This window comes from Dromaius novaehollandiae, chromosome 16 (assembly GCF_036370855.1).
Source record: "Dromaius novaehollandiae isolate bDroNov1 chromosome 16, bDroNov1.hap1, whole genome shotgun sequence".
In the NCBI taxonomy this organism is placed as follows: Eukaryota; Metazoa; Chordata; class Aves; order Casuariiformes; family Dromaiidae; genus Dromaius; species Dromaius novaehollandiae.
Window position 1 is genome coordinate 12,724,317 of NC_088113.1, and position 27,183 is coordinate 12,751,499.

The 27,183-nt window shown below is 38.9% G+C and overlaps 1 protein-coding gene across 10 annotated transcripts in view; it reads right to left on the bottom strand.

The window, feature by feature from the left end:
• The window catches only part of RIPOR3 (RIPOR family member 3), a 55,458-nt gene that overhangs the window by 20,797 nt on the left and 7,478 nt on the right, over positions 1–27,183 (bottom strand). For 2 of the 10 annotated variants that reach the window (XM_064521496.1, XM_064521501.1), the window contains exons 2-12: positions 14,089–14,213; positions 12,775–13,143; positions 12,386–12,514; positions 8,488–8,634; positions 4,756–4,834; positions 3,993–4,016; positions 3,804–3,857; positions 2,860–3,009; positions 2,166–2,229; positions 1,724–1,767; positions 906–1,031 (exon numbers count right to left, since the gene is read on the bottom strand). In XM_064521496.1, the coding sequence (XP_064377566.1) occupies positions 906–1,031; positions 1,724–1,767; positions 2,166–2,229; positions 2,860–3,009; positions 3,804–3,857; positions 3,993–4,016; positions 4,756–4,834; positions 8,488–8,634; positions 12,386–12,486 (789 nt within the window). In that variant the 5' untranslated portion in view covers positions 12,487–12,514; positions 12,775–13,143; positions 14,089–14,213. Of the gene's footprint in view, positions 1–905; positions 1,032–1,723; positions 1,768–2,165; positions 2,230–2,859; positions 3,010–3,803; positions 3,858–3,992; positions 4,017–4,755; positions 4,835–8,487; positions 8,635–11,725; positions 11,890–12,385; positions 12,515–12,774; positions 13,144–14,088; positions 14,214–25,632; positions 25,652–27,183 lie in introns of those variants that run through there. The other 8 variants (XM_064521499.1, XM_064521498.1, XM_064521497.1 and 5 more) reach the window with 8 other exon arrangements.

Below are 27,183 nucleotides of genomic sequence, written 5' to 3' on the forward strand. Positions count from 1 at the left end.
TCAACTCCTTCTAGGTTGACAGGAGTCGTGCCTCAGAGCCCAGCCCACAAGAGATGCCAGGCTATAGTGGAAAAGCTGCTTACGGATCAATGCCACCTGCCATGCCAGCGCCAGAACCACCTGCACGTGGGTCTATGAAGACTGCAAGCTTCCCCCAAGGAGCACCCTCAACGCGTCACCAGTGTATCAGAGACCACTAGTACTGGTCCCTCGCTGTTAAAGATATGACCTATTCTCTTTTGAAGCGCTTTATACCTTTACTCAGAGTTCTGCCAGTTTTCTTTAAAGTACAGACAATTTGTACCAGCATATAGATGCCATTGGCATATGGAGCATCTCTGGAGTAAAAATATGACAAAAAACACACTACACTGTAGTATACACTTAGATAAAGGGGCGTATTTAAACTACACATTCAAAAAGTACACATGTGCAGTCATATATTTTCCATACGTATATTTTCAATAGAGAACAAAACTCCAGGTATTTAATATCCCAAAATTTCACATGGGATGATATATATGTATATATATACACACACATGCATGTGTATATATACACATATATATTTCACACACACCCTTCTGTCTCTACATCTAAGCTTTAGACTCTAGAAAATCCCACATATTGATCATAAAAAAACCACATCCACCAGACTCCAAAATGTGGGAAAGCAGAAGCATTAAAATAGATTTCAGTACCAGGAGCACTAGAAAGGAAAAAGAGACGTAGATGTCTGTTCAATAAGCAGAATATTAACTGCCATTTTTAAGTGAGAAAAAATTAAAAAAAAAAAACACACACTGCTTAAGAATTTTGAAAAATGCATGGTAGGCTAACAGGTAAGCAATATGACAGATGACCTGTTAACCCCCTGATTCCAGCCCAACCATCATACACCACACCTTGATTTCAAACTTCTCATGCAGATTGGGTATAAAAATCTTTTCTTCCTCATCCCATGTCTGGCTGTCATCTGTCTCAATCTTGCCTTTCAGCCTCCATTTTTGGCGTCCCAAGCGCACAAACACCTGGAAGACATGGAGAGGAGGGGGAAAAAAAAACCCCAAACAAAAAACATTAGATCAGCACATCCCAGAACATTCTCTTGGGCTAAAAAGCCTCACTGTTCTAGTACTGCAGAGGCAAAGCATTTTCTTTGATCACTATATATTTAGGAACTTGGATCAAGGTAGTAGATGGGAGGCACAAGTTAACCTTGTGAGTTTTAATGCCTTAATTCAAGCACTCCCATCCATTCTACAAGAATCTGCAAAACTAAGTCACATACTCAGTGTAGTAGTACTTAAAATACTAGGTAAATAAGAATTGATTTGGAACTGTTAGAAGTAGGAAAGCAACCCAGTAACATACTAAGATACATTCAAATCAAGCCAAGGGCAATATGCCAAGAAAAAGGCAGCAACAGCGTTGATTGTAGGGCAGCTTTGAACACAGAATCACCTGCCAGGTTGGCTTCAATGGGCAATCATTGCCATCCTTCAAACCCTCTCAAAACACTTAAATCATGTCTTTCCCTCTTCAGTCTCAGAGGCCAGAGTAACTAGTGAATGTGCTACAGCACTGGCCTCAGCAGTACAGCGCACGGTTTTGTTGTACTCTGTTTCCTGCTCCCCTTCTACACATTGCACCCTTGCTCTCATATTCCTACAAAAATCACAGTAACAAAACAAAGAAGAAAATGAATTGCTGTGTACTGCACCTCATATTGGTCCCCTGGGCAGAGACGTGCAAAGCCGACTAGGCCTGAAAAGAGAAGCAAACTCCTAATATTTGTGGAATTTCACAGTGTCCCCCCAAAGCCTCAGCTTGCAACAAACAGAGTATCTGGCTAACATACCCTTACAGACAGCTCCACGTGGAAGCTATGTTGCAGCTCAAAACACTCTTGTAAAGACAACATTTACTTGAGTTGAGGGAAGAAAACATGCCAGCTTTTGTTCTCAAATGTAAAATACCATTGTGGATAATGTTTCACAACACTAAAGCAAGCAGAAGTTCGCCAAGATTCTGTTCAGAGTCTGATCCAGAAACCCAGTGGAAGCAACTAACACTGATCTTGGGTTTACTGTGTAGAAATCTCATCCATTCAGAGGCTATTTATTCTGTTGAGGAGTCTTGAAGGAAATGAGAAAGGAACGTACCTTTCATCTTCAAGTGAAACTCTCCCAAATGGACCTCCAATGCCCCTTCTATAAAGCACATATCCTAGGAGGAAGACCAAATAGTCACTGTGACTGAAAAGCAATGTAGAATAGCTACCCTTGCTGTACATGCCATTTTCTTATCTCACCTCTAAAGGATATGGGCTAAATTTTACCTTTTTTAAAAGGACACGCTAACATTTTCACTAGTGGAGGCCGATGCAGAGTCTATTCAAACAACTCTTAAGACAGGAAACTGTGATGCAGCTTTACAAAGGAGCTGAACTGCTTGAGCAAATCACCTTCAGCTACCTTTCACAGCTTGTTTTGTAACAATAGCACAACATATTCATTATGTATTCAATCCTGCTCCCATTACTTCCACAAAAAACTTATATTGGGCTCCAGTATTAAAGCAGAAATCCAAAAGGCTTTTCACTCATCTTCACGAATGCATGATGCCAATTTGAGTAGTGGCAAACTACTCCGCTGAAAAGCTAAGGCAGAGTTTTCAAGAGCTCTATCCATAAGGTAAGTACCTCCCAAGCTTTAGTTAGCATTATGTACCTGTATTTTACTTACAGGTTAAGTTTTAAGCCCATACCATTAAAAAAAGCCATCAGAAAGTCTTGGCACGTTTTTGGCTAAGCACAGAACAGTCAGCTCCTTGCCAGATGCATGCAGTATTTCCTACCTCTGTGCACCCTTGGAAGTTCTTGTAAAGCTCCACTAGGCTCTCTCTGGAGGCTTTAGTGGAAGGAGACAATGAAAAGGCATGTTTCATATTAGCAGCCCCATCTCGTAGCCTGCACTGGATACAGTAAGCTTCATACAGCTCTTCTACCTTTAAGATCGGGAGGAAGTGAAGAAAAGAAGAACAAACAAAAGTTAACCTGGCACAATTTTCAATTTTAAAAAGTTTTGTTAAGGAACATCAGCACAGCCTTCCCTGGCGCAAAAAAAAAAAAAAAAAAAAAAAAAAAAAAAACCAACCCATTATCAGAGCATTGCACCATACAGCAACTCCTGCATTTTACAGATTGAATAAAGTGCACACTGTTTATATTTAGACATTCCTGCAAAGAAGGAGGGGATATCGATAAACTGTTTGCTCTGCTATCATCAGGACAGAAGACAGGGAGTACAAGAAATACTTTGTTCATGGCAAAATTACTTGGGCAGCAGGAAACTGATCCCCTCAGTGCAGGTAAAGTTGTAGGTGTTTTAATCTGTGTTAGAGGAGAGATTTCATTTCTTTGGAATCAGATAGTGGACATACAGTCTACGGAACTGGCAAGCTAGGCCCCTTGTGGGAGAAGGGGGCAGGGTATGAAAATCCTCTCACATCAGCATTTTTCTGAATGAACTGGCAGAGTATACAAACTGGTTTCAGAGGCAGGCTCAGGTTGGGTTGTGCCCAATATTCAGCCTGAATAGAACGATTCAAGAAAATAATAATAATAATAACAAACAAACAAACAAAACCCTCCCTCTGTAAAGAGTGGTTACAGCTTTCAGCTTTCAAAAAGTACCCAGCGTTACTCCCCTTCAAAGAAATTATGATGGAAGCATTTTATATTCAGAAAGTGCTTACATAGCAGCATAAGCCTCACACACACAAAATAGAAATTCCCTTACCTTGCTTATGTGAAACTCCAATTTTCTGATGTATCTCTCCACAGAGCGAATTTGCTTTTAAGAAAGGGAGAGAGAGGAGGACTTGAGAAGTTGTTTCAGCATTTCCTAAAGCATCACTCCAGTGATCAGAGTGAACATCACTCCAATTTTTCTCTTTTTGCAATGTCATCTCCTCCTCACAAGTCTTACCTTATCCAGGTCATAATAGAAGGCCTGAAAAACAAATACAACCAGCTGAATAGGAGAGCATGTATATCTGTACATATTAAAGATGCTTTCATAGTTACTGCAATACTCACTATGCATATCTTTATTTAGTTGCAGTAGATTAAGAGCCATTGTTCACTACAAGAAGTCCAATATATTTAGAAGTATTCTCATTTTCTGTGCCTAGTTTGTTTGCTTACCCAGATGCCTGAAGTGAGACAATAACAGTCTCATCAGCTGTAACGAGGATCTGAACATTGGTCACAGTATATGGGAGTTTTTCAACTTTTTAAAATCTAGCTATGAAAGATGACTTTATGTCCCAGATGAAAGGCAAAGTTGGATCTATGAATTGTCTTTTCATTAACACTGTTGCTGATGCTACTCCTAGATTCTGCCATGTTCACGAATCCCTAAGTTGCCAGGACATGTTTACCAAGCAAAGCCTGATGTCTATGGCTATTCCTGTCTAGACAGAGGTACAAACACCGATAACCAAACAGACACTGTCTCAATAAGAAAAGGAACATGATCTGAAAAACACAGATGAACGCTGAAAATGGGAAATCCCAAGTTCAGTTCTCACATCTTGCTTGGTAAACTTCAAGTTGCGATGCCCTGCTGTATCTCACTTCAGTGCTGGAACTGGACAACCCCCGGGAGTCCCAGAAGTGAGAGATACCATCTATTTTTGTGTAACCGTTGTTAAAGTCATTAAAGTGATTACTGTCAAGAGTATTCTTACCAATCTGGAATTCCTCTTTGTATCTTTGTGTCGACCAGAGAGATAATCCAATTCAGCCTGATGTGCTTCCAAGTATTCACTGGAAAAGAAGAAAACCTGAGGTGTCATAGTCTTCTTGTATGTTCAGTATAACATCCTCAAACAATTTTTCAGCAGAAAGTGGCAAAGCCACTTCTTTCTCTTATTTTACTCTCTGGAGATAGTGAATGGCCATATAGAGCAGCAGGGGTCAGAGGAGCAGAAAGGGTGGTTTCCACAAACATTTGTCCTAAATGCAGAGTCACTCCTAAAAAAGCAAGAGACAGATGTAGAGGAGCATCTCTTAAAGAGGAGCCTAAGTACACAGTGAGTGCCAATACATGCTGGATATTGCTGCCTAACACTTAAGGATGTAGTAGCAGTCTCCTGAATCCTTGCTATTCCTTCAAGACATGCAATGCCACAGTGCGATTGAGGAAGGCAGCCATTGCAGAGTACACACAGACATGCTGCACTCACATCTGCTGTTTCTTGTTTCCCTTCATCTAAAAAAGATCACTCAAATTAAAGACAGGCTTTATTCTGGCCTATTATTAGGCAAAACACAAAACAAGACAGTGGAGCCACAAGTACTAACAAAGGCAAGAGGAAAGGAGGGACGTACAAGGAGAACAGCAGGTTCTAACACACATAATGCAGCTGACAGAGCTCTTTTTCCAGTTTAACTACTCCTGCTTGGCCTTCTAGAGTCTTTTCTGTAAGGTAGAGGACCAGTTCATTTGCTTCTTACAGTTACTGAGGAGTAAGTATTTGTCACCCAACCCCAGCTCACAAAGCCAAAGAATTGCAACATGAAACTCTTGTGTTACAAAACCAAGCTCATAGAAGTACTCTGCATGTAAGGTAGCACAGACGTCAGTCACTGTTGGCAAACAGAGCTGAATACCACCTTGGCTATGCTAGACAATTTCTTGATGTAACTGTTACTTTTTCCAGAACAGAAACTATTTTGCAAATTGCATAGCACTTGGTGCTGGTTGGCTTCTACAGAGTTGCTTCCATGCTAGCGCTGCCCCTTAGGAGCTGCCACAGAGCCTTAAACTGTTTCTGCTGAGACCACCTTTTTCCAGCTTTGTTTTTAGTACAGAGCAGACTCCAGTAACTATCTTTTCCTTTACGTACTATTTACTAAGTGACCGCATTCCCCTCTTAAACATAAGGAGCACAGGATCTGAAGAGTCAAAATACATGTGTGTATGCAGACAGCTGCACTTCTTCACACGTGCTTTGGTGTGTTTCATTCTCTTACTGCTGCAAACCCAGTTCCCTCAAAGCACACACTGGCTCCAGCACTCAGCTGCCTGCTCTTTACACTTGCCAGTTGACAGCCCAGTGCAAAAGCAGCCAAAGCTGGTGGCGGGAAAGGGTTTGCCTTCCTTTTAAGAGAGCTTCACCATTTTTACACTTAAGCATGGAGTTGCTAGCTTGATGGAATGGTACCCAGACAGTTAACAGAATTAAGAGTTATTTGCCATAACTATAAGGAAAGTGGCACATAAAACATACTCCGTACTAAAAACTCAAGCTGCTCCAGCAGAAACTGGCTTAGTCTGCATTTACTTAAAATTTGGACTTTGCATCGCTATTTGATACAGTTGTTTTCTGTAGGTTACTTTAGTCAATTAGTTAGCTACTCAGTTTTGGCAGAAGCTTGATCATATGGCATTCTTTTCACAACTGGGAACAAATTCTGATCCATTTTATGGTTTCTCCTCCCTAATCCCTGATAAATTCTAAACTCTGCAAAAAACATTTGATTTCTTTATTTGTTTAAAAATCTAAATCCACTAATAAGACACTGACTCACATTTTTAAGGCTAAGACTTTATAGTCTTTCATTGGCATAAAAATGTGACACATTTGAGTTTGCAACAAATTATTACTGTTCTTTTTGTGTGTGTGTTCTGAGTTTAAAAATCTATGATCTAATACAGTAACAAAATTCTGGGGATAACAGTAACATGCATGAAGGAACTGTTATTGGGATGCCAACAGAAAAAACTATAGGAATTATTAATCCAAGAGATGGTATTTTATCTTCCTACAGTAGCATCACAGTGTAAATAAAGTTCCTACAACCCTAGCCCAGACCCATCAACACCAACTACAAAGCTTAAGATATTCATAATATATTACCTTATTTATATACATTTTAAAATATAAAGTATTTGTATAATAAAATTAAAGATTTGAGGATTCCATTAAAGCTTGATGAGTTACCATAACTGTTGTAGTCAAAGACACAGCTAAACAGCACCTAGCACCACTTCTTACTTTCTGGTCTATAATACTAAGACAGCAAGCTCATCCATTTTTTATTTGTCATTCCAGCACTGAATAATATCACTGTTTCAGTGAGGTAACTGACAGTTCCTCAAAGCCAGAACACCCAAAATTCAGATTGCCAGCCCATCCTTTGATCTTTATTATGCCTACAGCATACACCCCACATCTGCCTGATGGGGACTGCAGACTAATTTGGCCTTTTGCCTTTTTACTATAGTCTCTACCAATGCAACATTGACTGTGCAGTCAACCATAATAAGACTCTGAAATAGTGCTACGTTTAAAGCAAGATAATGTACCTAGCACATTTAATAGTGTAATTTACCTTGCCAATAAAAAGATGGAGTCCTACTACAGCTCTACTCCATCACCTCAAGTCAGCTAAAGTTTTCAGGTGGAACTACTTGGACCTTTTCCTTACAATAAGCTGCCAAAAGATGAAAGAGGACTTTTAAACTCAAGAGTTACATTCTGGTAAAAAATAAACTAGAATACCTATCTCTTTACTTTAATTGTTCTTGAATTAGCATAGAGAAACTAGAAATAATTTATGAACTAGTCTCCCCACTGTGTCCTAGCAGGGCACACCCTTGCTTTCAGGTTTGGTTTAAGTCAGCTCAGAGGCTTTCTGAGTCAAAGAAAACTTTGCACAGCTCCCTCTCCAGAAGCTTTCTTCCAGTCACCCCTGAAGTCTGCCTGTCCAATTTCTCTTCAAGCCTCCCCTTAAGACTTGAAGAAAAATCAGTAAAATTCTGCAGAAAAATAGCTGAAAGAATTTTAAAGAACCACAGTGGTTTGTAAGACTAAGATTAAATGCCACTGACTATGACCATCTGTTGTTCACTGTCATTTCTATGATGAAAGTCACATGCTCCTTTCTACAAGTTTTCCTCATGCTTAGCCTTGGCATGATGAGAGCCATGCAGAGATGGGAGACGTGCACTGAGTTTTGGGGAGTTGTGCAGAGTAGAGAAGACACCAAGGAACTTTCTTTAGGCCTTTTTCTCTGAGGAGCCTCATTCAGCTCTGCACTGTCTCCTAGTCAGGGCTACGCAGGCTCCCTACCTGCCACCCTGTATGATCTGAAAGCTTCTCTTCCTTGAGAGTGCAGCTGTTCCACGAGAGACGGGCAGTCTGTCATCTCCCCACAAAGTTCTACCCATCACTCACTTTATTCCTAGTTTGTTACATTTTTCTAAACAAAAACATCAGCAGACCCAGAAGACTTTGTTTGCAAGGAAACAGGCAAAGAGTCAGAGAAACTGTTGTTTTATAAGGTCACAATCCAGCGTCCAGGAAAGTCACTACAGGTTTAGAGATCCAAGAGAAGAGACAGAGAACAATGTGATACACAGACTTAAGCACCATGACTAGGTAAGGCAGTTGCAATATTTAAAAAGTCCTTACTTAAGTCCTTTCTTCAAAGCTTCAAAAATTTTCTTCACCTGAAGTGGTTTTGGATCCCAGATGACTACCCCCTTCTGCAGGGAAGAATAGACCTTGGGAGATCTCAGTGACATTCTTGATCTCACTGAACTTCTGCTGAGAGACTTTCTGTAGAAAGAAAAAATAAATAAGGGAAAGATGCAAAACTCATCACCCATGAGAAGATGCCTAACCCACAGAGATTCCAGGCTACAAGTTATATACCTAACCCCATGTACCTTTACTCAACAGAGCAAAGCTCTTAAAAATTGTGAGAATACTTTCCAGGATAACATTAGAAAGACAGGGTCCAGCCTTAGATATCCAGTCCAGAGAAGCTGCAATTTTTTGGTAACTTCATCAAAAACAAAAAATGGCTCCTAAACTATAGTTCAACCAAGAGAAAAAGCCAAAGTATCTAACTTTCCAGCTTCAGATAGACACTGAAGAGCCCAGTGGCTCTTTTTTATCCTTTTTAAGGGACATAGAAAATTGTGCAGCCCTACATTTCTTTTGAGGTGGGGCACAGAACAAGAAAAATCTCATTTTTGTAACAGGTAACTGTTCAGATTGCTAGCAATTGCCTTAACAGACTTGCATGGCAACTAAGGACCTGATTCTGTGGGCACATTCACAGCAGTTGTTCCACTCAACCACAGAGCTGATCAGGTAAAGGGACAGGGATGTCCTCATTCTTACTCTCATTTGAGATGCAGGAAACGAAGGCAACAAGCTTTTTATCTGCTCAAGGTCTAGCAACTGAACTAGAGGTAGAATTATTTCAAGAGGCTTCTGCTCTCCAGCTGTCAGTAATCACCAAGCAGTGAATGTGCTAAAGCATTAACACTTTAAGCACTAGCTTGGATACAACAGTTAAACAGATTATAACTAATACGCACAATTAGTTTTAAAGCTCGATCAAGAGACTATATATGTTTTATACTACCATTCACTCTGGTAAAGATATCCTAAAAAGCATTTAGAAATACTTATTTGTTTGTTTTTATTCACCACCCATTTACCCATTTAAATGCTTACTTAAGACTCACGACATGTTTTAGAAAAGACAGCTACTGATCCCAGGTTACATGCAAGGTACCTTTTCAATGCCTAACATGCCACTTACTTCCAAAAGCAATTGCAAAAGCTGTCTGAAAACTTCTAACCTGAAGAATTATGAAACCTCTAGCCAGCCATTAGTTATGACTCCACAACATTCAAACCAGAATACAAACACTGCAAATGGTTCTTTCACACCAGCAGATTCCTGCCTGGCTCACCTCTACCTTTGTGCTCTTCTAAATCTTAATTATTTTTCCTCTAGTTTTTGTTTATACTCCCCTGAAGCCAAGCCTCTAAAATAACATTATGGAGCTTTCCATTCCACCAAGCTGAACCAACTGGTTACCCTCAGAGAGACATCCCACCCCCTCTAGAATCCCTGCCCTACATTCAGCTCACCTGAGGAAATGATGAACTCCAACAGGCTTAATTACCCACTGGCTGCCTTCAGGTCAAGGCATGTGATTTAAGGTGTAAGGAAATAAGTGAGTCTGATCATTAAATCCTCAGCCCAGCAAACCTGAGAGCCATTATTAGTTGTGGTCTAGGAACACTTGAGTTTAAAATTCTATTTTCATACATTGCATAAAAAGGTAGAGTGTCTAGCATGAGACTTTAGGGAGGGTACCAAAAAGCTAGATGTTATGCTGCTACATTCCCTTGTGAACTTAGTAATTTAAATATCAGATTCCCATTTTATAGATGACAGTAATAATATTTACTTCCTAAGGAGACCATTGTGAAGCAAAATGAAATAGTGTGTTTCACTGAGAGCCTCAAAAGGAAGTTGCTAAAGAAATGAAAAAGTATATTTAGCATCTGCTCAAGAGTCTCCATGTGGACCTGATTTGTGTGTCATCTTTTGGACAGACCTTGCATAGCGCCCCTGCAGTCTCCTGCTGTGTTTTGCAACAGTGCCTGAGAGAAAAACTAGTTAGGAGAGGGTGATTAGAAAATTTCTTCACTATGCTGGAGAAGGTTCTTGGGTATTCACCAGGCTGTGACTTCATATCTAGTGCACATCATCATTTCAAAGTATTTTCCTGAGGGTGGAGATTCCTTAACAAAACTCTCCTCTGCCTAAGCAGCTAATAACAAAAAGCAACATCATGAAAAATGCATAAGGAGAGGCATGTGGTTAGAAAACCTTTGCAGTTAAAAGTAACATAATAATGTTAAGGGAAATATGAACTTTTCTATTTGGAGCATTCTTATCCTGCTGGATGTGCCTTTGTTGGAATGACGGCTGTTCAACGCTTTTCCTGGTAGATCCTTTCCCTGTAAGAACTCCCACTATGTGCTGCCAGCCCAAGTCTGTTTATATAATTTATTCCCTGTGTTTTCCTCAAGATCTTAGTGATACTTGTGATTTAAGACGTCAGACCCTTCCTTGGTGTAGTATTATTATTCAGCTTCCACAACAAATCTATTTATTCAAATGTAAACACTTCTTGATCAGGTCACAGTCGTGTTGGATTTTCATTTCTGCTCATACTTTACCAGTGTTGTGTTTAGCTAAAAGTTTAAATCAATCATTTGGTTCTTTGAAAATATGCTTCATGAGAGGAGTCAGGTATTTTACTTGTATATAGTAAGATTTTTGAGTACAATACTTTTAGAGCCATATTTTTCAATACTTCTATGTGATGCTTCTAAATGATTCACTTTGTTATTATTCTGGCATGGCAGCCAGAGATAATAATTTTCCATTTATAAATCATACCTTCTAAAATCACTTCACAGACTACACAGGGATCACTAAATTCAGAAAAAGAACAAGAATGCTTCTAGTGAGAAGGCTGCAGAGTTATCAGTGTAAAGCAATGCTATGCAACACTTTATAATAAGCAAAAAGGGAAAAGCAGTGCAGTATGGTTTAGCAATTACAGTAGTGGACTGAAAACTGGAAGACTGTATTGTAACCTTGCCTGTACTCTTGACCTTACTGACAGTTGTGAATTCACAGTAGTTGTCTTTGTCTTCCCTCCCTCCTCTGTTTGTAGCAGTGCCAGAAAGCAGTCCTGCCTCAAATGTAATGTTGCTCTGCTTAAATAACTGCAGGAGTTTAGTTGGGGTCAATTACATATTTTGCCAGAATAAACCTTTAACATCCCTATTATGATATTTTTAATTATCGTAACCATGCAAAAGGTTTTACCTTTTATCTGAAAGCTGGCATAGTCAGAATTTCTCAGTGCCTACCAGGCTGCGAGCAGCACCGGTCGCTAGAGCGCAGGCTCAGGGGAAGAATACCTCCTACTAGTGCATCCACACCAAGTCTTGAGCAGGCTGAGATCCCAAACACTAATGTCCCATGAATCTCTGTGAAAGACACAGCTCCTTCTAATTCTTACTTCATCCATTTAAATCAGTAATTTATGAAAACTAGAAAAAGGGGGGGGGGTATTATTTATCTGTGAGTATTGTTTTGGTTTGAATGTCAGACTTGTGCTAGCAAGTAAGGCAATTTCTGTGCTCTTATCTGTTTCTGAGCTTGCAGAAACACATCAGAGAACTGGGTGATGGTGACTATAACAAATAGAGTTTAGGTAGCCTCTTATATGAATACCTTTGGTATCAACATTTTGCTGAAAGAAATGGATGCTATAAACACTTTGCTACATAACATCTGAAATATAGCCATCTCCGAATACAATGCAATAGCTGTTTATCAGTGCACAGTGACAATACTCAACACTTTAAGATAAGAATTAAGGACCAATTTCTATATATGGATGCCTGAGGTCAGCAAATACATTCATGGTACCTAATGTCTCTTGTCCAGAGGACCAGGTGCTTTTCTTTTTGTGTTACTTACGCTAATTTTCTGCTTTGCATAGTGCTGAATCCAGTGAAGGAACAGCTCCGGCTGATACCACCCCCATCACCAGGGGAGACGAATGTGAGTTTGACCGACATGATTGCCAGTCAGTAAGTCTGTTGGCTTCTGAAATAAACAGAAAAACAGATGAGTGAAAACCTTCCTGGCAGTTCACACTTAGACAGTGCTGAGCTGCAAGAAAGGGAAAACTCAAAACAACAGCCACTAGATTAACCAGAAAAAAAAAGCTTGTCTGCTAAACACGTTTCCTCTGTTGCCATCCACAACACAATTAATAAGGAACCAAACCATCTGAAACAAAATCTCTCATGCCCTCTGCAATTGCTGATTGATTTTGCAAACTTACTGTGTAAAAGTCAGAATACCTTCAACTTACAGGCTCTCTGCATTTCTGATTTTTAAAAATACTATAATTGTCCCACTGCTGAAGGAGTAGTTCAGGCCAATCCATGTATTTCCAAATCAGTCTGGATGCCAGAACAATACTTAAGCCCCAGACTCAGGCAGGTCCAAAAAGCAGTTCTTTGCATCTGTGCAGAGCCACACTGAAGTCAACGGTAGAATTAGGGCTTTGGCTGAGTGTGGTACGTAAGCCCAAGGCAGAAGTCTGGCTTTAACAGTAAAATTCAGGTTCAGGCTCCTCCTTTGGCAGAATTTCTTTTGGATTGCTCTCTTCTGTTTTCCATCAGTCAAACTCTTTTGCTTTCTGGAGAATTGTGTTCTCTGCCATATGTCTATAGAATCCAAGTTACAATATAAGTAACAGACATATCCCTCAAAGCAGCTGTAGAAAATCACCCAGTTAATATACAGAATAATTCCCTTCCTTCCCCCCACAGGCTGGTGTAATGTAAACACCACAGCTAGCATCTTTGCTTTAATTTTTTTAATGATGCCAAAATGAAGGCTAAATCCTAATCTCCTCTCTTACTTCTTACTCCTTACTCACACAAAACTCCATTCGAAATTTCTGAGAATTTTTGACTAAGTAAAACAAAAAACCTGGAGTATCTCCTTCTATAGGGAGAAGTATAAACAGAAGTGGAAAACTCCAGTAAGGAGGTCTGCATGGAGACACTCCATGAAAAAGTTTGTCCTACATTACAGAATGTGCTCCAAAACATTGGGAGCTCTTAATCAAATAGTGTAGATACTGGAAAAAAACATCTGCACCCAATTCCTGTGCCTCCACATTATTCCAGCAGCATGGCTGCAGTTATTCAGACTAGAAGCCCAGAAATGTCAGAACAAGACTCTTTCCTGGCTCTGCCACTAGCTTGGAGAGCAACCTAACTTAGAGTTCTTCCAGACTGGATGTAAAGCATTGAAGGACTGATGGTTAAATATACTTCCCAAGAGGGATGAGATTTTGAGCATATTTTGCAAATTCTGGGTTAATCTACAGGTACAGGCAACTACTGTAAGTGCCTAGGTTTTAGGTACCATTATCTGCTACAGCAGTAACTAAAGTTGTTATGGGTTTCCATAAGCAGAGATCCTGTTTGAGTGAGAACTGATTATGTGATGTGAAACCTTTCAGCTAGTTCCCTGAAATCTTAAGACTCCTATTTCTTTGTCCGTTCTACAGGCTTTGCCAAGCTCATGAATACATCCATGAAAAACAAACAAAAGGTTTTTGAACAAGATCTGACAATCATAAATTTGAGCCAAACAGTTACCTGCTTTGCAAGCTACCTTGTTTGTTGCATAGGAGACAAGTGTTGGGTATGGCTACTTATTCAGTACCCTCATGCATTAAACTCCGTAGGACTCCCTCCACAGCTTCAGTGGCATCAGTAGAAATCTGTTACACGGACAAATTTAGGTGCATCTCAGTCACCTTTTAATCAAAGGTATTGAAAGTATGCCTCTGTTACGCCCCTAATCAGAGAAGGCACTTGCATCACATCACAGATGAAGTTTTGTAATATTTTCCATTCTTTCCCTTAGTTTTCAGATGCTTACAAGTCTGTGAACACTCACCCCATCAAAAGGATCATTAGTCTGAAAAATACATGCAACTTACTGAAAAATGTCATTGCATAACAAGCTGTTAAAGGAAGAAATAAAAGGAACAGCCTCATGGTTATTGACCACATCCCTCATCAAGGCTGAGCCAGATTCCCAGGATCCATTCTTTAGCTCCTTAACCTAGGAATCCTATTTCATAAGCAGAAGCGAGGGAGGAAATGCAGGAGAAAGCTTGCATAATTTTATAGGACTCCTAAAGCCTATATAGCGTGAGGCTGAAAGGCTTTGAAGCTTGTAGATATTAAACAAACAAAAACAGGGAGATCACTGACAGGGAACGGGAAGTTGAAACTGCTGAGAAGATTCCTGCAGTAAAAATTTGTGGTCCTGAACTTTAGATCTGAAGAGTGACGTTTGAAATGTACAGACCCCCGCAGCTCAGCTGGTCAAGGAACTAACTTGCTTAGCCTTGATTCTGTTGCCATATATGTTATTATAAATCAAATACTATTCTGGATTCCAAAAAGATACACTGTCGCAAATTAGTGTAAATGAGAGATGTATTGGACCTCACTTACGTATAGCCATAAACATTTTAAAAATGCTGGTGTTTTTGTTTGTTGTTTTTTTTTGAACTGCACAAAGGTTCAACCCTCAAGGCCACCAACTCTGTCATGTTTAGTTGCAACATATACAGCTACATTCAAACACAACTCACAAACACATTTTTACAGATATGAACAGTTTCCTCTCATAAGAATGAAAGGAATCTGAATAACCTTAAGAGCATCATTAAAGGGGTTATCTATTTTACTTTGAAATAATGTTGATAACGTCATGGTACACACCTGCAATATATATTTGGTAGTGACCTAGAAATCTCACAGCTCATTTCACACTTCTGACTAGAAGGCCATAAGTAGGATGTCATGACAGCATTTTATTGGTAAGAAAGATTTATAAATGCAGTTGTTTAAACAGAGGGTTTTGCTAGCCAGAGTGTCTGTATAAAAGTGCTGAGCTACACTACAACTGCCCCTGAGTAAAAGCATCTGGACACATCTCAAATTGAACTCTCCTTTTAGGCTAGAAATAAATCAGATAAGGAACCCTGACAAAGCTGAGTTCAAATCCATCTTCCAGTCTGTAATCTCTACTGGGCAGGACAATGTCTTCAAATCTCTTAAATACAGGGATTATGCCCTTGGGATCAGAGGTATGCCCTCACCTTTAATCTTCCCCAAAAGCACAGAGTGTGAATGCAGGAGCTCGCTCTGGGCTGGCACATGCAGAACACAAAACATCAGGCCCAACGGAAGGTGCCTACTGCCAGGGGCAATAAAAACACTGATCTGCTGGAGAAAAGGAGGAGGCTTGAAAAAGCCTTATAATGTTTGTGAGTCTTAAACAGACCTCCAAACTGCCAGATATTAACTTCCTCTAAGATTTTAAGATGTGCAATTTTGTAAAACGGAGGTTTCAGGGCCTACAGAATACATTTTTAAAATAAATTGAATTAGGTGTTTTCTTTTTTTTATTGAAGGAGTATGTTTGTTTGTCCCTATTTTCAATGATTTTCAGTGCCCCAATATCCTACTAACATTTAACCTTCAGCGTTCCCAAGTATCCAGACATACAGGGCCAAACATGTATGCTTTTATGCAGCAATGAGTACATTCAATTGCATGTTCTACTTAATCTATGTTAGTATTAGGCTATTCCTCCAGCCAAATGACCTTCATCGTCTACAAACAAAAAGCTGGTGTCTGTTTGTGTTTATGGCTAAACTTTTCCAACCCTAGTCACATACTTAATTGTTTCTAGGCACAATAGTTTCAACAATTTTATGAGGAAAATATGACTCACTGACTTCTTGCAAAATATTTCTGCTTGTGTTTTGTACTTTAAATTGGTAGCCATGTTTTTCTTTTAATAAAAAAAACAGAATTTTAAAATTTAAATAGAATTTAATAATAACCTCTCTCCTAGAGGTTCACTTGAACTTGGTCAACTATTGCTAGAGTAAGATATTCATGTTTTAGAATATTATAATGTTCCATTTATGAATGACCTGTTCGTTAAGAGACACACGTTTGCTTCCTGTTGTGTGTTTGCAAAAACTGTACCAGACTTTAACTTCCTTCAGGGAATTGTGGATACATGCATCAAGTCGATAGCCTAGCTAACACGTGACTACATCTCTCATTAGTAAGTCCGTACCCACTGCTCACTGGCTGCAGCAAGCTGCGGCTGCATATTAACCAAAAAATAAAAGCCAGGTTGAAACCAAGCAAAGTATTAGTCACTATATAAAATAATTCAGATGATAGAACAGAAACTATTAAATGTCAATCACTTAAGACAGTAAAGTGATCTTAGGATCATATTTATGGTTCTTGGTAGATCGTGAGATCACAATCATTTCTTTTACACCACTTGATGCTGACTTTCTCCTTTCATTTTTAGATTACTATTGTTATTTTTCAGATATAACTATGGCCGCATTATACTAGCTTCACTTGCAAGGATGACAGGGTCATTTTATCTTCTAGCTGTGAAAACCGAACAGAGTTGATTTGATTTTGTATTATCACAACATAACCCTTTTTTTCAGTATCAGATGTGTCCACCACTTTACTGGAGGGACTTCAGCCTTGACTCTGAAATATATGGTTGGTGCTTTTGCCTACATGAAGAATTTTTTTAGTAAGGGGGTTTCCACACAGAACAGTCTATATAAATTTGATTAGTGGTTGTCACCTGGAATCTGTGTCTTTTTAGAGCATGGTTTTAGAATGTTCCCTTCATCTCCATGACAGCCCAATAAATTTGCTATTAGTAGGAATTCATTCTATACATTTTCCAATGAAACTCAATTTTCACTGTATATAACCAAAATAAATAGTAATTAAGTAGATGAACATTTAGGGACATATTACTTACTCTAGAAATGATCTGCGATTCCAACAAATCAGCTGCTGTTCCAAAAAAAACTTCAGCCAAAGGTGGTTTTGCTACTTATATCACTTCCCTGAATTTTTTTTAAACTCCACCACAAAAGCAGTTTTGCAGGTATAATTGCATTTGTACTAGGGCTTTAACTGATAGAAACATATACCGCAAACACCTAATAGGTGAAAAGACAACCCTGACATCATTATACTAGAAACTTTCTAGCATAAGTCTAAGTCAAGACTAATTTTGCAAACTTGGCTAAGTTTTCCTACCATCACACTGATTTATTCACAATGTTTTTCTTCCTCTCATTTGCTTCAAAACTTGGGAACAAGGATTTAACTACCATTTCTGTCTCCTTTCGATGGCTGAAATCCATTTCAAAACACTTGTAGCAGACAATGGCATTTGAGTCTTTCATGACACTGATAAAGAAAAAATCAGATTGCGACAATGTATTACAATACTGTCACAGTTTTTGAATGCAGTCTTAGTGCTGGTCAGGGCCTGAACCAGTGAAACTTTCTTGGTGGTTCCAATATCCTGCAATAGGCTGTAGATATCTAGTTCTCTGCACTTACACTGAAGCCTTGGACATTTAGAGAATCCAGACCCATTAAAATTAAGGAAACTCCTGAGATGCGATAACAACATGACTCAGACCTTATTACTCTAAAGGTGTATGTAATGAACAATGAATGAAATGACTATCTTGTGTACAGCACAGCGTTGAATCCACTGGGAAAGTACACACTATATTTAATCTTTGCTCTCAAGCATTCCTTAGAAAAACCATTGACCTTAGTGGCAATGTCTACTTTGCTAGATAAACATTCCAAATTTATGATTAAAATCCCTTAAATTTTCAGCATTTTTGTTCAATTATTGCACAGACATTCTATTTATACTGTTATTGGCAGAACTAAGAAAAACTTCCCTGGTTATTTTTCTAGATATGAAAAGCCATTTGAATCAGAGAGACAGAAATTGTCCCTGATGCTGCATCTCAATATAGCTATTTTCACACAGCATTACCCACAAGTGGGGTCTTTTCTTCAGATATATCCTTTCCCTGAAAGTTCAAGATCAAAAAAGCACAGGACAATCTGCACAGGTTATGTGTGATTCACTGTAATGCTAGATCTCTGACTTCAGGGTATCACTCATCTAGAACTAGTATCTCTCGGCAACACACATAACCCGTAACCAGTCCACCACAGAGACGGGAACAGCCATTGTAATTACAGATATTGAAAATGTATGTTCTATATTTTATCAAGTTTATATGCTAAAACAGATTTGCCAAAGTGAAAGTAATGGGAACAAGTAGCTCCCTGTGATGAGCATCAGAAAATTTTCCTCTTGCTACTTTTACCATCCATCTTCTGAAGCACTAACAAGTCGGTTTTGCCTCTGCCCTGCGTTTTCCTGCTCTCCCATCTCACCACTACTCGTGTCTTCCTCCCCGCTGCCTCCTATAAAGAGAATAAAACAATGCAGACGGCTGAACTGGTTCAACCTTCTATGCAGAAAAAGGCAATCCATGCAGGGAACCATCTTTACCAGTCAAAGGGATATATTTAGCCAAAGTGCTGTAACATCCAGCGGATCTATAGCTGTATAGTTAGATGAACAATTCTGCATCCACCCATATTCATCAGACATTTCTGCAGTTTTAAGACTGAGCAATAAGCATAATTACATAGCAATTTGGCTTAAGGTACAGAGCCTACTAACGGAAGATTTTGCTTCTCTACATACCTGCACTACATACCACAGAACTTCTTGCCCTAAACCTGTCTAACTCAGATTGTTAGATGGGCCCTTCACTTTGCATCAAACTTGCATCTGTCAGGTTGTATTTTCAAAATCTCAAATGACTTAGGAATATAATCCTATTTTCAAAAGCAATTTGGGCTCTTAGGAGCTAGTTCCATTGATTTTTAATAAGAGTTACATTCATCTCTCACATTATTTAAAAAGACAGGGCTTCATTGTGTTACTCATTTTGGTACTTTCAAATTTTTTTTCTGGGCAAATTTAACTCTTAAATATATATTTAAATACCAAATGTATGACATACACTTTCCTCCTAGCATATTCAAGCCATAATGTGAAAATCAGATAAACAGCTTTGCCCCAGGTTACTGCTTTAGTCATTCACTGCAAAGGCCCATCTGCAGCTTTATGCCAGCTTCTGAAAGTGAAGCTCTAGAGCCCAGGTTTGCTGGACTCTTCACTCTCCTGAGACTGAAGTTCTGGACTTCAGGTTTGCCATACAGCAATAAATTTTAATATTATAAGCAGTCTTTTCAAACAGCTTCCCATGTGCGGGGATAGTGTGTATGATGTAACCATTCCTAGGGTAGTTTCTTGAACACAAGACTGGACTTTCAAGTCCAAGATGACCTGTTTTTCAAGCCTGGGATTCAAAACGTTACTGTATTTCTAATTAGCTTTCATCTCAGCGTACAGATCCAAATTCTATTCTCAGTGACGCCGATGCACCTCAGAGGAAATTAATCGGTCACTTATTCCAGACTTCCAATAGAATCCCAATAGCAAAAGTTGGCCCATATTCAGTTAATGACCTGGAAACTATTTTTCAAGGGATAATTTTATGGTCAGCTTTGTATCTCCCTCTAGTGGCAGAGGGTATCACACAAATGAAGCACAAAGCAGACCTTGTTACAGATTGCACACTGATGTATTGCACCTATTTCTTCCAGGCAAATTGTTACCTGGAATCAAGGTTGGCTGTAAATCCCACCGTTACTTTTTCATAATACTGTAATAAGAAGAGAATCAGGGATTGCATATAACCAAAATCCTTGTTAGTTCCTTTGCCAGTATGTGGCCTATTCATACAGCCCCACATAGTTTCTCCATGCTTGCCTACATCACAGCTCTGCTAGGGGCTGTGAGTTCTTTTGCACCGTTTTGCTTTCCTCTTCAGGGAAAGCCACAGAACAATTCACCCATTATCAGCTGATTTATGAGCACAGGGCTTGCTGCTAGCTCCTCTGGTTTCAATTTCAAACTTGATGACAAACTTTCAAGCCTGAATCAGAGATTCAGGAATGTGGCAGGCTCCACACGCTAGCCTGACTTGCAGCTTTTTCAGCTTTGGCAGAATTTGAGTCTGCAGTTAGCTGCATTATAATGAATACTTAAAAACGAATTCCTAACAAGAGAAGAAGCAGATGGCATTGAGAGAGAACAATTTACAACTGATGAACAGTCTCTTCCATTTCTGACAAACAAAAATTTGCCTAGCAGCAATGCACTGAATCCAACGAATTCTGACTTTGAGAGGTTCCTCCTTCTTAATTAGAAACCCTAAGGAACAATCTTCTGCAATACATATCTCTTCTCCCTACTTGCCCCAATCTACATCTGAATATGTTACATATAGACTTAATCTGCATGATCATGTCTCCATCCACTGGCCAATGCTAAAGCCTCCTAAAAGCCTATTGCCAGGTCAGCTTAAAAAAAAAAAAAAAAAAAAAAGAAGAAAGAAAGAAAGAAAGGAAAAAAAAAGAAAAAAACCCTGTCCTTTATCTCAGCCTGGGGTTGTGGAAAGTCCCAGTGTTTAATCTTCAATAGAAACCACCTTGATGGTAGATAAGTGTTTCTATTATTACACTCAGAAGTATATGTTAACCAAAACAGATGACAATCTTTTAGTAATTGTGGAATTTGATGTTCAGCAGTATGTGGGATGTCTTTTCATATCTTCAAGAAGTGAAGTCTGTGAATCATAGCATACTGGTATGTGTCCTAGGGCACGCTTCTGAAGTGGGAGAAACCTTCTGTCACTTAGCCTTCTGATCGTGAAAATTGTCCTTCTATTAAGAATTAAACCATTATGCCAACTTCCTGTGGCAACAATGTTTTGTTCCCACAAATGTTACCAAGATGATTTTGCTCCATAGAAAAAATGAAGTTGCTAGGGTAGGAGTAGTATCCCAAAGAACACTGGAAAAAGAAGGAAAGTATACAAAATGTAACATAAGAGGGACACAGACATGCCTCCGGAGAGAGAGAAAAGTTTCATATTTTAAAGCAAAATATTTCCTTTAGTGCTGAATAGACATAGGCTTTTTATTTTGCTTTTTGCAAAGTCACTATTTCCACTACTGACAAGTGAATCTGGGTACTTATAATTGCAAACGGTTTTGCCTTTCTTTTTAGAAAGGGATATCAAAATCAAGACAATTTCGAATGTCTTTCATTGGCCATCTAGCAGCTGAAGCTTCAAAAATCATTTGGCATGTTTGAACATTTTATCCAGGATGAATTTGCTCAGCAACTTCTAACACAGGCTTGAACTCTTTATATCTTCTAATGAATTAGGGTAACTGTGATAGAAATCCTAACACTGTGTTCTGTCCTAATGTTCCCTTTCTGTAGACACAAGGACACTCTACAACTATGTAAAGTTTTCTTTTGGAAATAAACAGGAGCCTTTGAATATCTGCGGATATCTCTGTACTTTTCTCTTTATTCCCTACTCATTTCTAATACACATGCTCTGACATTCATGGCCCACATTTTTTATGCTGTTATTCCCTGCTTTTATTTGGTTTGGGTTTGTTTTTAATGAGGTGAACTTTGCACAGCCCAACTTTAGCTCCTATAAAATCTGTGTCTTAAATGGCCAGATTTAGAGATTTTGTATGGAAAAAAAAAGCCCACATACTAACCACACAGCTGTACTTAGAAACAGATGTTTTATCCCCTTTAAACTGAACTAATGAGGACAGGAGTATGGATCAGATAGGCCAGATTCAGGAAAGATTCTGTCTAGATTTTGAATTTGGAATTATGGCTTGCAGAAAAGACTGGTGATTTCACATAGGGGGGAGCAAAATGGGTGGCAAATCCACTCATGATGAAAATTTGCACTGCTGCACTAACTTCAAGGCTCTTCCCCTTTCCCCTACTCTTTCCCCATCTCCATGTCAGCTTAAATGCTATTCACTTAACTCAAATGCGTATCCCATTCACACAGGCCAGATATTCAGTTCAGATGAACTGCCGTAACTCTACTGAAATCAATCTATTTAGAGAAGTTGAGGATTTGGCCCTCTGTCTCCTTTGCATTTAGCAAGTATGAAAGGACTCTACATCACTCTTTTCAAGGCTTCTGTAGGACAGAAAGCAGACCAATCATCTAGAATCAGATGCAGTGAAAACTGTAAGCTCTGATGGAAGTTTGACTACATGTAAAAATTTTGAAATTGATTTTGCACATCAATGTGGTCTTAAAATATAAAGTGTTTTCTGCTGCTAGTTCAGAAGCAGATAAGGTTCTTAAGACCGGTGCCTCTCTGCCCAATCTTGCTCCCATCAAAGTCACTGGGAGCTTTGCCATGACTTCAGAGAGACGAGGAACAAGACCTTTGTAATCATGATTTGGCTCTGACACTGGAAAAATGCATTAGTTATGGCTTTCCATAGTAAAGATGCGTCAGGTTTTCCCTCTGAATCCTAGTCTAAATTCTCTAAAAAAATTATTCAGGATTTGTCTTTATAAATTATTCATCTATCTGCTCCCGTGCAGTACGGAACGGCTCCCTTGCACTAAGCCATGACAGCAAAAAAGAGTCTTCTGCTGTATAAGGCTTTGTGAGACAGTCATCACATGCAGAGGAAACTGGGGCTAGCGGGGCCCTAGTTTCCCTAAGGACTATCATAATATAAATTATTAATAATAAAAATAAACATTGGCTAGCTGGAACTTCTCTTCTTTTCATTCCCCTAGAGTTTAGTTTTGTCATGGAATTAGCTAAATAAAGCCCACTTGAAAGAATGCTTAATTGCAAACAATCCAAACAAAACAAAATGGAAATAATTGGATCTTAATATTATACACTCAAAGTAGATGGCTTTGGAAACAGCTGAAAGAATACTGCATATTAAAATACACATGGTGAAATGAATAGTTAAGCAAAATGCATTCTAACCCAGATTACGTTTACTTTTAAACTAGAAATTCAAGCTTTGTCAGTCTGGTTCTGCCTAGAAGACACTTGGTATTATTTGAAGTCTAAATAGAACTACAACATCACTCTTCAAAAGGAGCAAAATCAGGGGAGGCAAACTCTGGATACAGTTTGCCCAGGAAAGACCATGATGATCTACAATGATTAGTACTCCACTACTCCTTAAATCTATTTGAGCCTAGAAAAGACAGGTCAGCAAACACTACTGTTTCAACGGATTATTCTAACACAGTTTATTTCCCTGGAAGTTGGCTAGGGACAGCTCACATAAACAATTCTGACAACAGATCTCAAAAGGAGAGCACTGGGGCCTTCTACCAGAATAACTGACAGCAGAGTTCACATCTGCCTTAGCCTTCATAAACTCCCTTTTTTCAGACCTATGTTTTTGCTATAGATATTTAATTCAAATATTTCACAGTCAGCTAACAGAAAATATCTGTTTGGGCATGTGAAAACTCCCTTTTGATATTCTTTAAAGGTTGAGACAGTTATCACATTTTTTCTTAAGGCAAAAATATTTCTAGTAAGTCCTGAAAATATCTTTACTGTGATCGAAACTTGTAAACAAGCAAAAAAAAAAAGTTTATTTCTACATTGCGAAGAAGCAAAAAGAGCACAAACTTTTTCTCCCCTTTCAAAAGTAGATAAATGATAACCAAAATCATACTTATTAATACATGCATTAATAATACATACATACGAATTAATAATGTACATGTTAATAATTTTGGAAAGTAATAAACTGTAAAATGATCTCTCTTTGGAGGGCCCCTGCTTGGTGTGACATGAAATCAGACTAGTGGTAAGCAATTGAAAGTGCAATGCCTAATCGGCCACATGTTTACTTTCCCACTTATCAATAACTGACATTAACAAGACTTCTGCCAGAGATAATAAATTCCTGGAAGTGTCAGGCTCTTCTAGCTCACCCAGCCTAAGCACAAGAAGTTACTCACTGAAAAAAAAGGCAGAAATAACTGGAAGTGCTAAGCAGAAGTTGTTCAGTAGCAGAATTGGTTGAGATCAAACCACTTCAACATTTAGGCCAAAAGTTAATCTAATTTTAAGGTCCCTTGAAATGTTATGAATATCATCAACAAACACAGCAAGAGTCACTTACGAAAATGACTTTAAGTTTTGTGCACAAAAAGTCAATAGGATCTCTGTCTCAAACGTCTTCAAAGACTATGAACTCAGTTCTTTGTTCCCTGAGGACTCCAAGCTTTTACTGCAACTAGCAGTCACATCTGTTTAATATTTTTCACCATCATAAGGAGTTTTTCTTAGACCTTGGACTGGTTTACTCTACATCTATGCTTAAGTACAATAACAAAACTCCCACAGAAGAGATAACTGAGTTCTTTTGCCAGTATATTTCTACCTCTCTCCCCAAAAGACGTTGGCAATCCTGGCAAAAGGAGTCCTCTCTCTGAGTATTTTGCCAACATAGCTAAATCTTTAGGGGTCTCATTTTTAACACTCCTCTTAGCACTCATAGCTATGCCAGAAACTTTGTAACAAAGATCTTCTGTACAGCTACACAAGAAAGTTTTGTTGGTTTAATACAGCTAGAGTAGTTTTGAAAGATATTAGTACTCTGTAGATAATGTAAAGAAATCCTTCAAGGTGAACACATTCTTGCTATATCTATACTACCAGCACCTCACTGCGATCAGAAACATTGGTATTATTTACTACAAAAGTACTCCTAGGATGAATGGAGCAACCTGGCAAGGGCTGTGCTTTCTATCACCCTAGTTAAAATAATTCATACTAATACATGCCCCATTTTACTGTGCATTATAACTGCTTCTGTACTTGCATCTTTTGCTAATGCAGCCATGTTGGTGAGAGATTTTCACAGTCCTTACCCAGCTTAGGTATGAGGACAGGCATCTGTAATATAGACAGAGACTTAACAGTTGGAGAGAAGGGCTTGTGTCACTTAAGATACTATAAGCACTTTGCTAGTGCAGATGTACTGCTATAATGTATCCACTCTTCTGCATCAGGAAAAGGAATAAACTATATTAGCATACAACACTGCTATACCAATATAGCTGCAAAAGCTTTTATTGTTATATGGCTACATCATTTAAAAAAAAAACAACTAAGACAAAGTCATAACAGTACTACATTAAACTGCAGAACAGAGTTTAAAATGGCTAGAAGGCAAATGTAGAAAGAACAATTACAATTCTCAGTGTAAGTCCTTCATGCCTCATAAAACAAGAATTATTCTTGTGATGCAACTTGACCTACTTTATGTTACCCAGTACTTACCTATGAGCCAACTATACTTTAGACCAGTCTTGCAGAATAGGACTGTGCCACTTCACAGAACAGCGTTTTCTGTCAGAAAGGTCTCTTAGTTCCCTTTCCACATGGACTGCGTGAACTGTAATGCCAACGTGCACTGTGACTCAGGAGTATAAAGAGCAGTTACTCAAGACCCTCTAGCAAAAGACTCAAGGTGTCAGTCAGTTGGCTCTGCCTACTGATCCTTAATTCATCATCTCCTATTGGCTTAATAGAACAAGGACAAAGAGTCACCTTCAGAACGTGGTATGTAGAAAAATGACAGCCAGGCTTGCGTGAAGTTAATAGCTACCAGAGCTGCAAAGAGATCTAATACAAAGATGGGTGGCCAAATGCATAGTTCATATTCAAGCAGCAGTTGCTTGGTCGGTAATTTAGGGAATCCTGGTGATTGATGAGATCACCAGCAAATAGCTTTAAATTTCAGGACAACACACAAGGAAAACAGTTAAATATCACAGTATTGTGATGACTCCAGTGATATCAAAGGGCTTGCACTACGTGTGTACTGACCTGATTTTTCAGCATCAGCCAGGCAGGATTTGTGAAAACTCTAATCATCACGGATCTCGTCAGATGAGCCAGATATGAAAGTAGCAAAGTGTTCACACTGCTGAAAGGTGCTATAACACAGCAGTGATATGCCTTCCTGCTAATGAAGAATCAAGCCTGGCTGGAGAGGCAGTAGATAGAACAGTATGTCCATGCGATGTTCTGCATCCCTTGGCAATTCTCCCACACTTGCAGTATGACACTCTAACCATCAGTACACAAACCATTGATCTCATGAACTCACTTTTGTGATCCTCTACAGAATCATGACCGAGAATATATAGCCCAGAGGACACACTGGCAGATAATCACTCTTGAGTGAGCTTCAAAATTCAGAAATGACCATTCAGATACAAAATACACATGCTGACAGGTGACCCAAGCAACAGACAAAGCCAGAATTAAAGATTCAGAACTGGTCCCTGACACAGTTAGACAGCAATGACACCGTGCATTTGATGCTGTAACAGCAAAACGTCATTTGGCTCCATATGACTTGTTTTGCTCAAGAGAGCTATCTTACAGTACTGCTACATGTTTACTGTACTGGCAAAGATAACCTGACAATTATAGGTTTTAATATAATTGCTCATTGCTTTAAATGAAACTAAAAACAGAGTCAAATTCGTACACATAGGGGGAAAAGGTTCATGATGTACTCTTATTACTACAGCTCTGGAGATAACAAGCTAGGCTGGGCAGATACAGAGATTATGTCTGGACCGGAGATTTACCAGAAGATCCGGTATATGTTCTTATCCCAAACCTTCTCCTTCAGAGCTCATGAGTCTTAGATGTGTGTTTATGTTCTTGAAAAAAACAAACTCAAACAGTTTTGAGATCCTTTCCACTGCTACTTACTTGTTTTGCACTTCTAATGTTTGTTTGCAGGCAGCTGGGAGGCCTGCACTGATTTCCTAAGATTATTTAAATTCTTCTTTTTTTGTTAACAAATGATGTTGG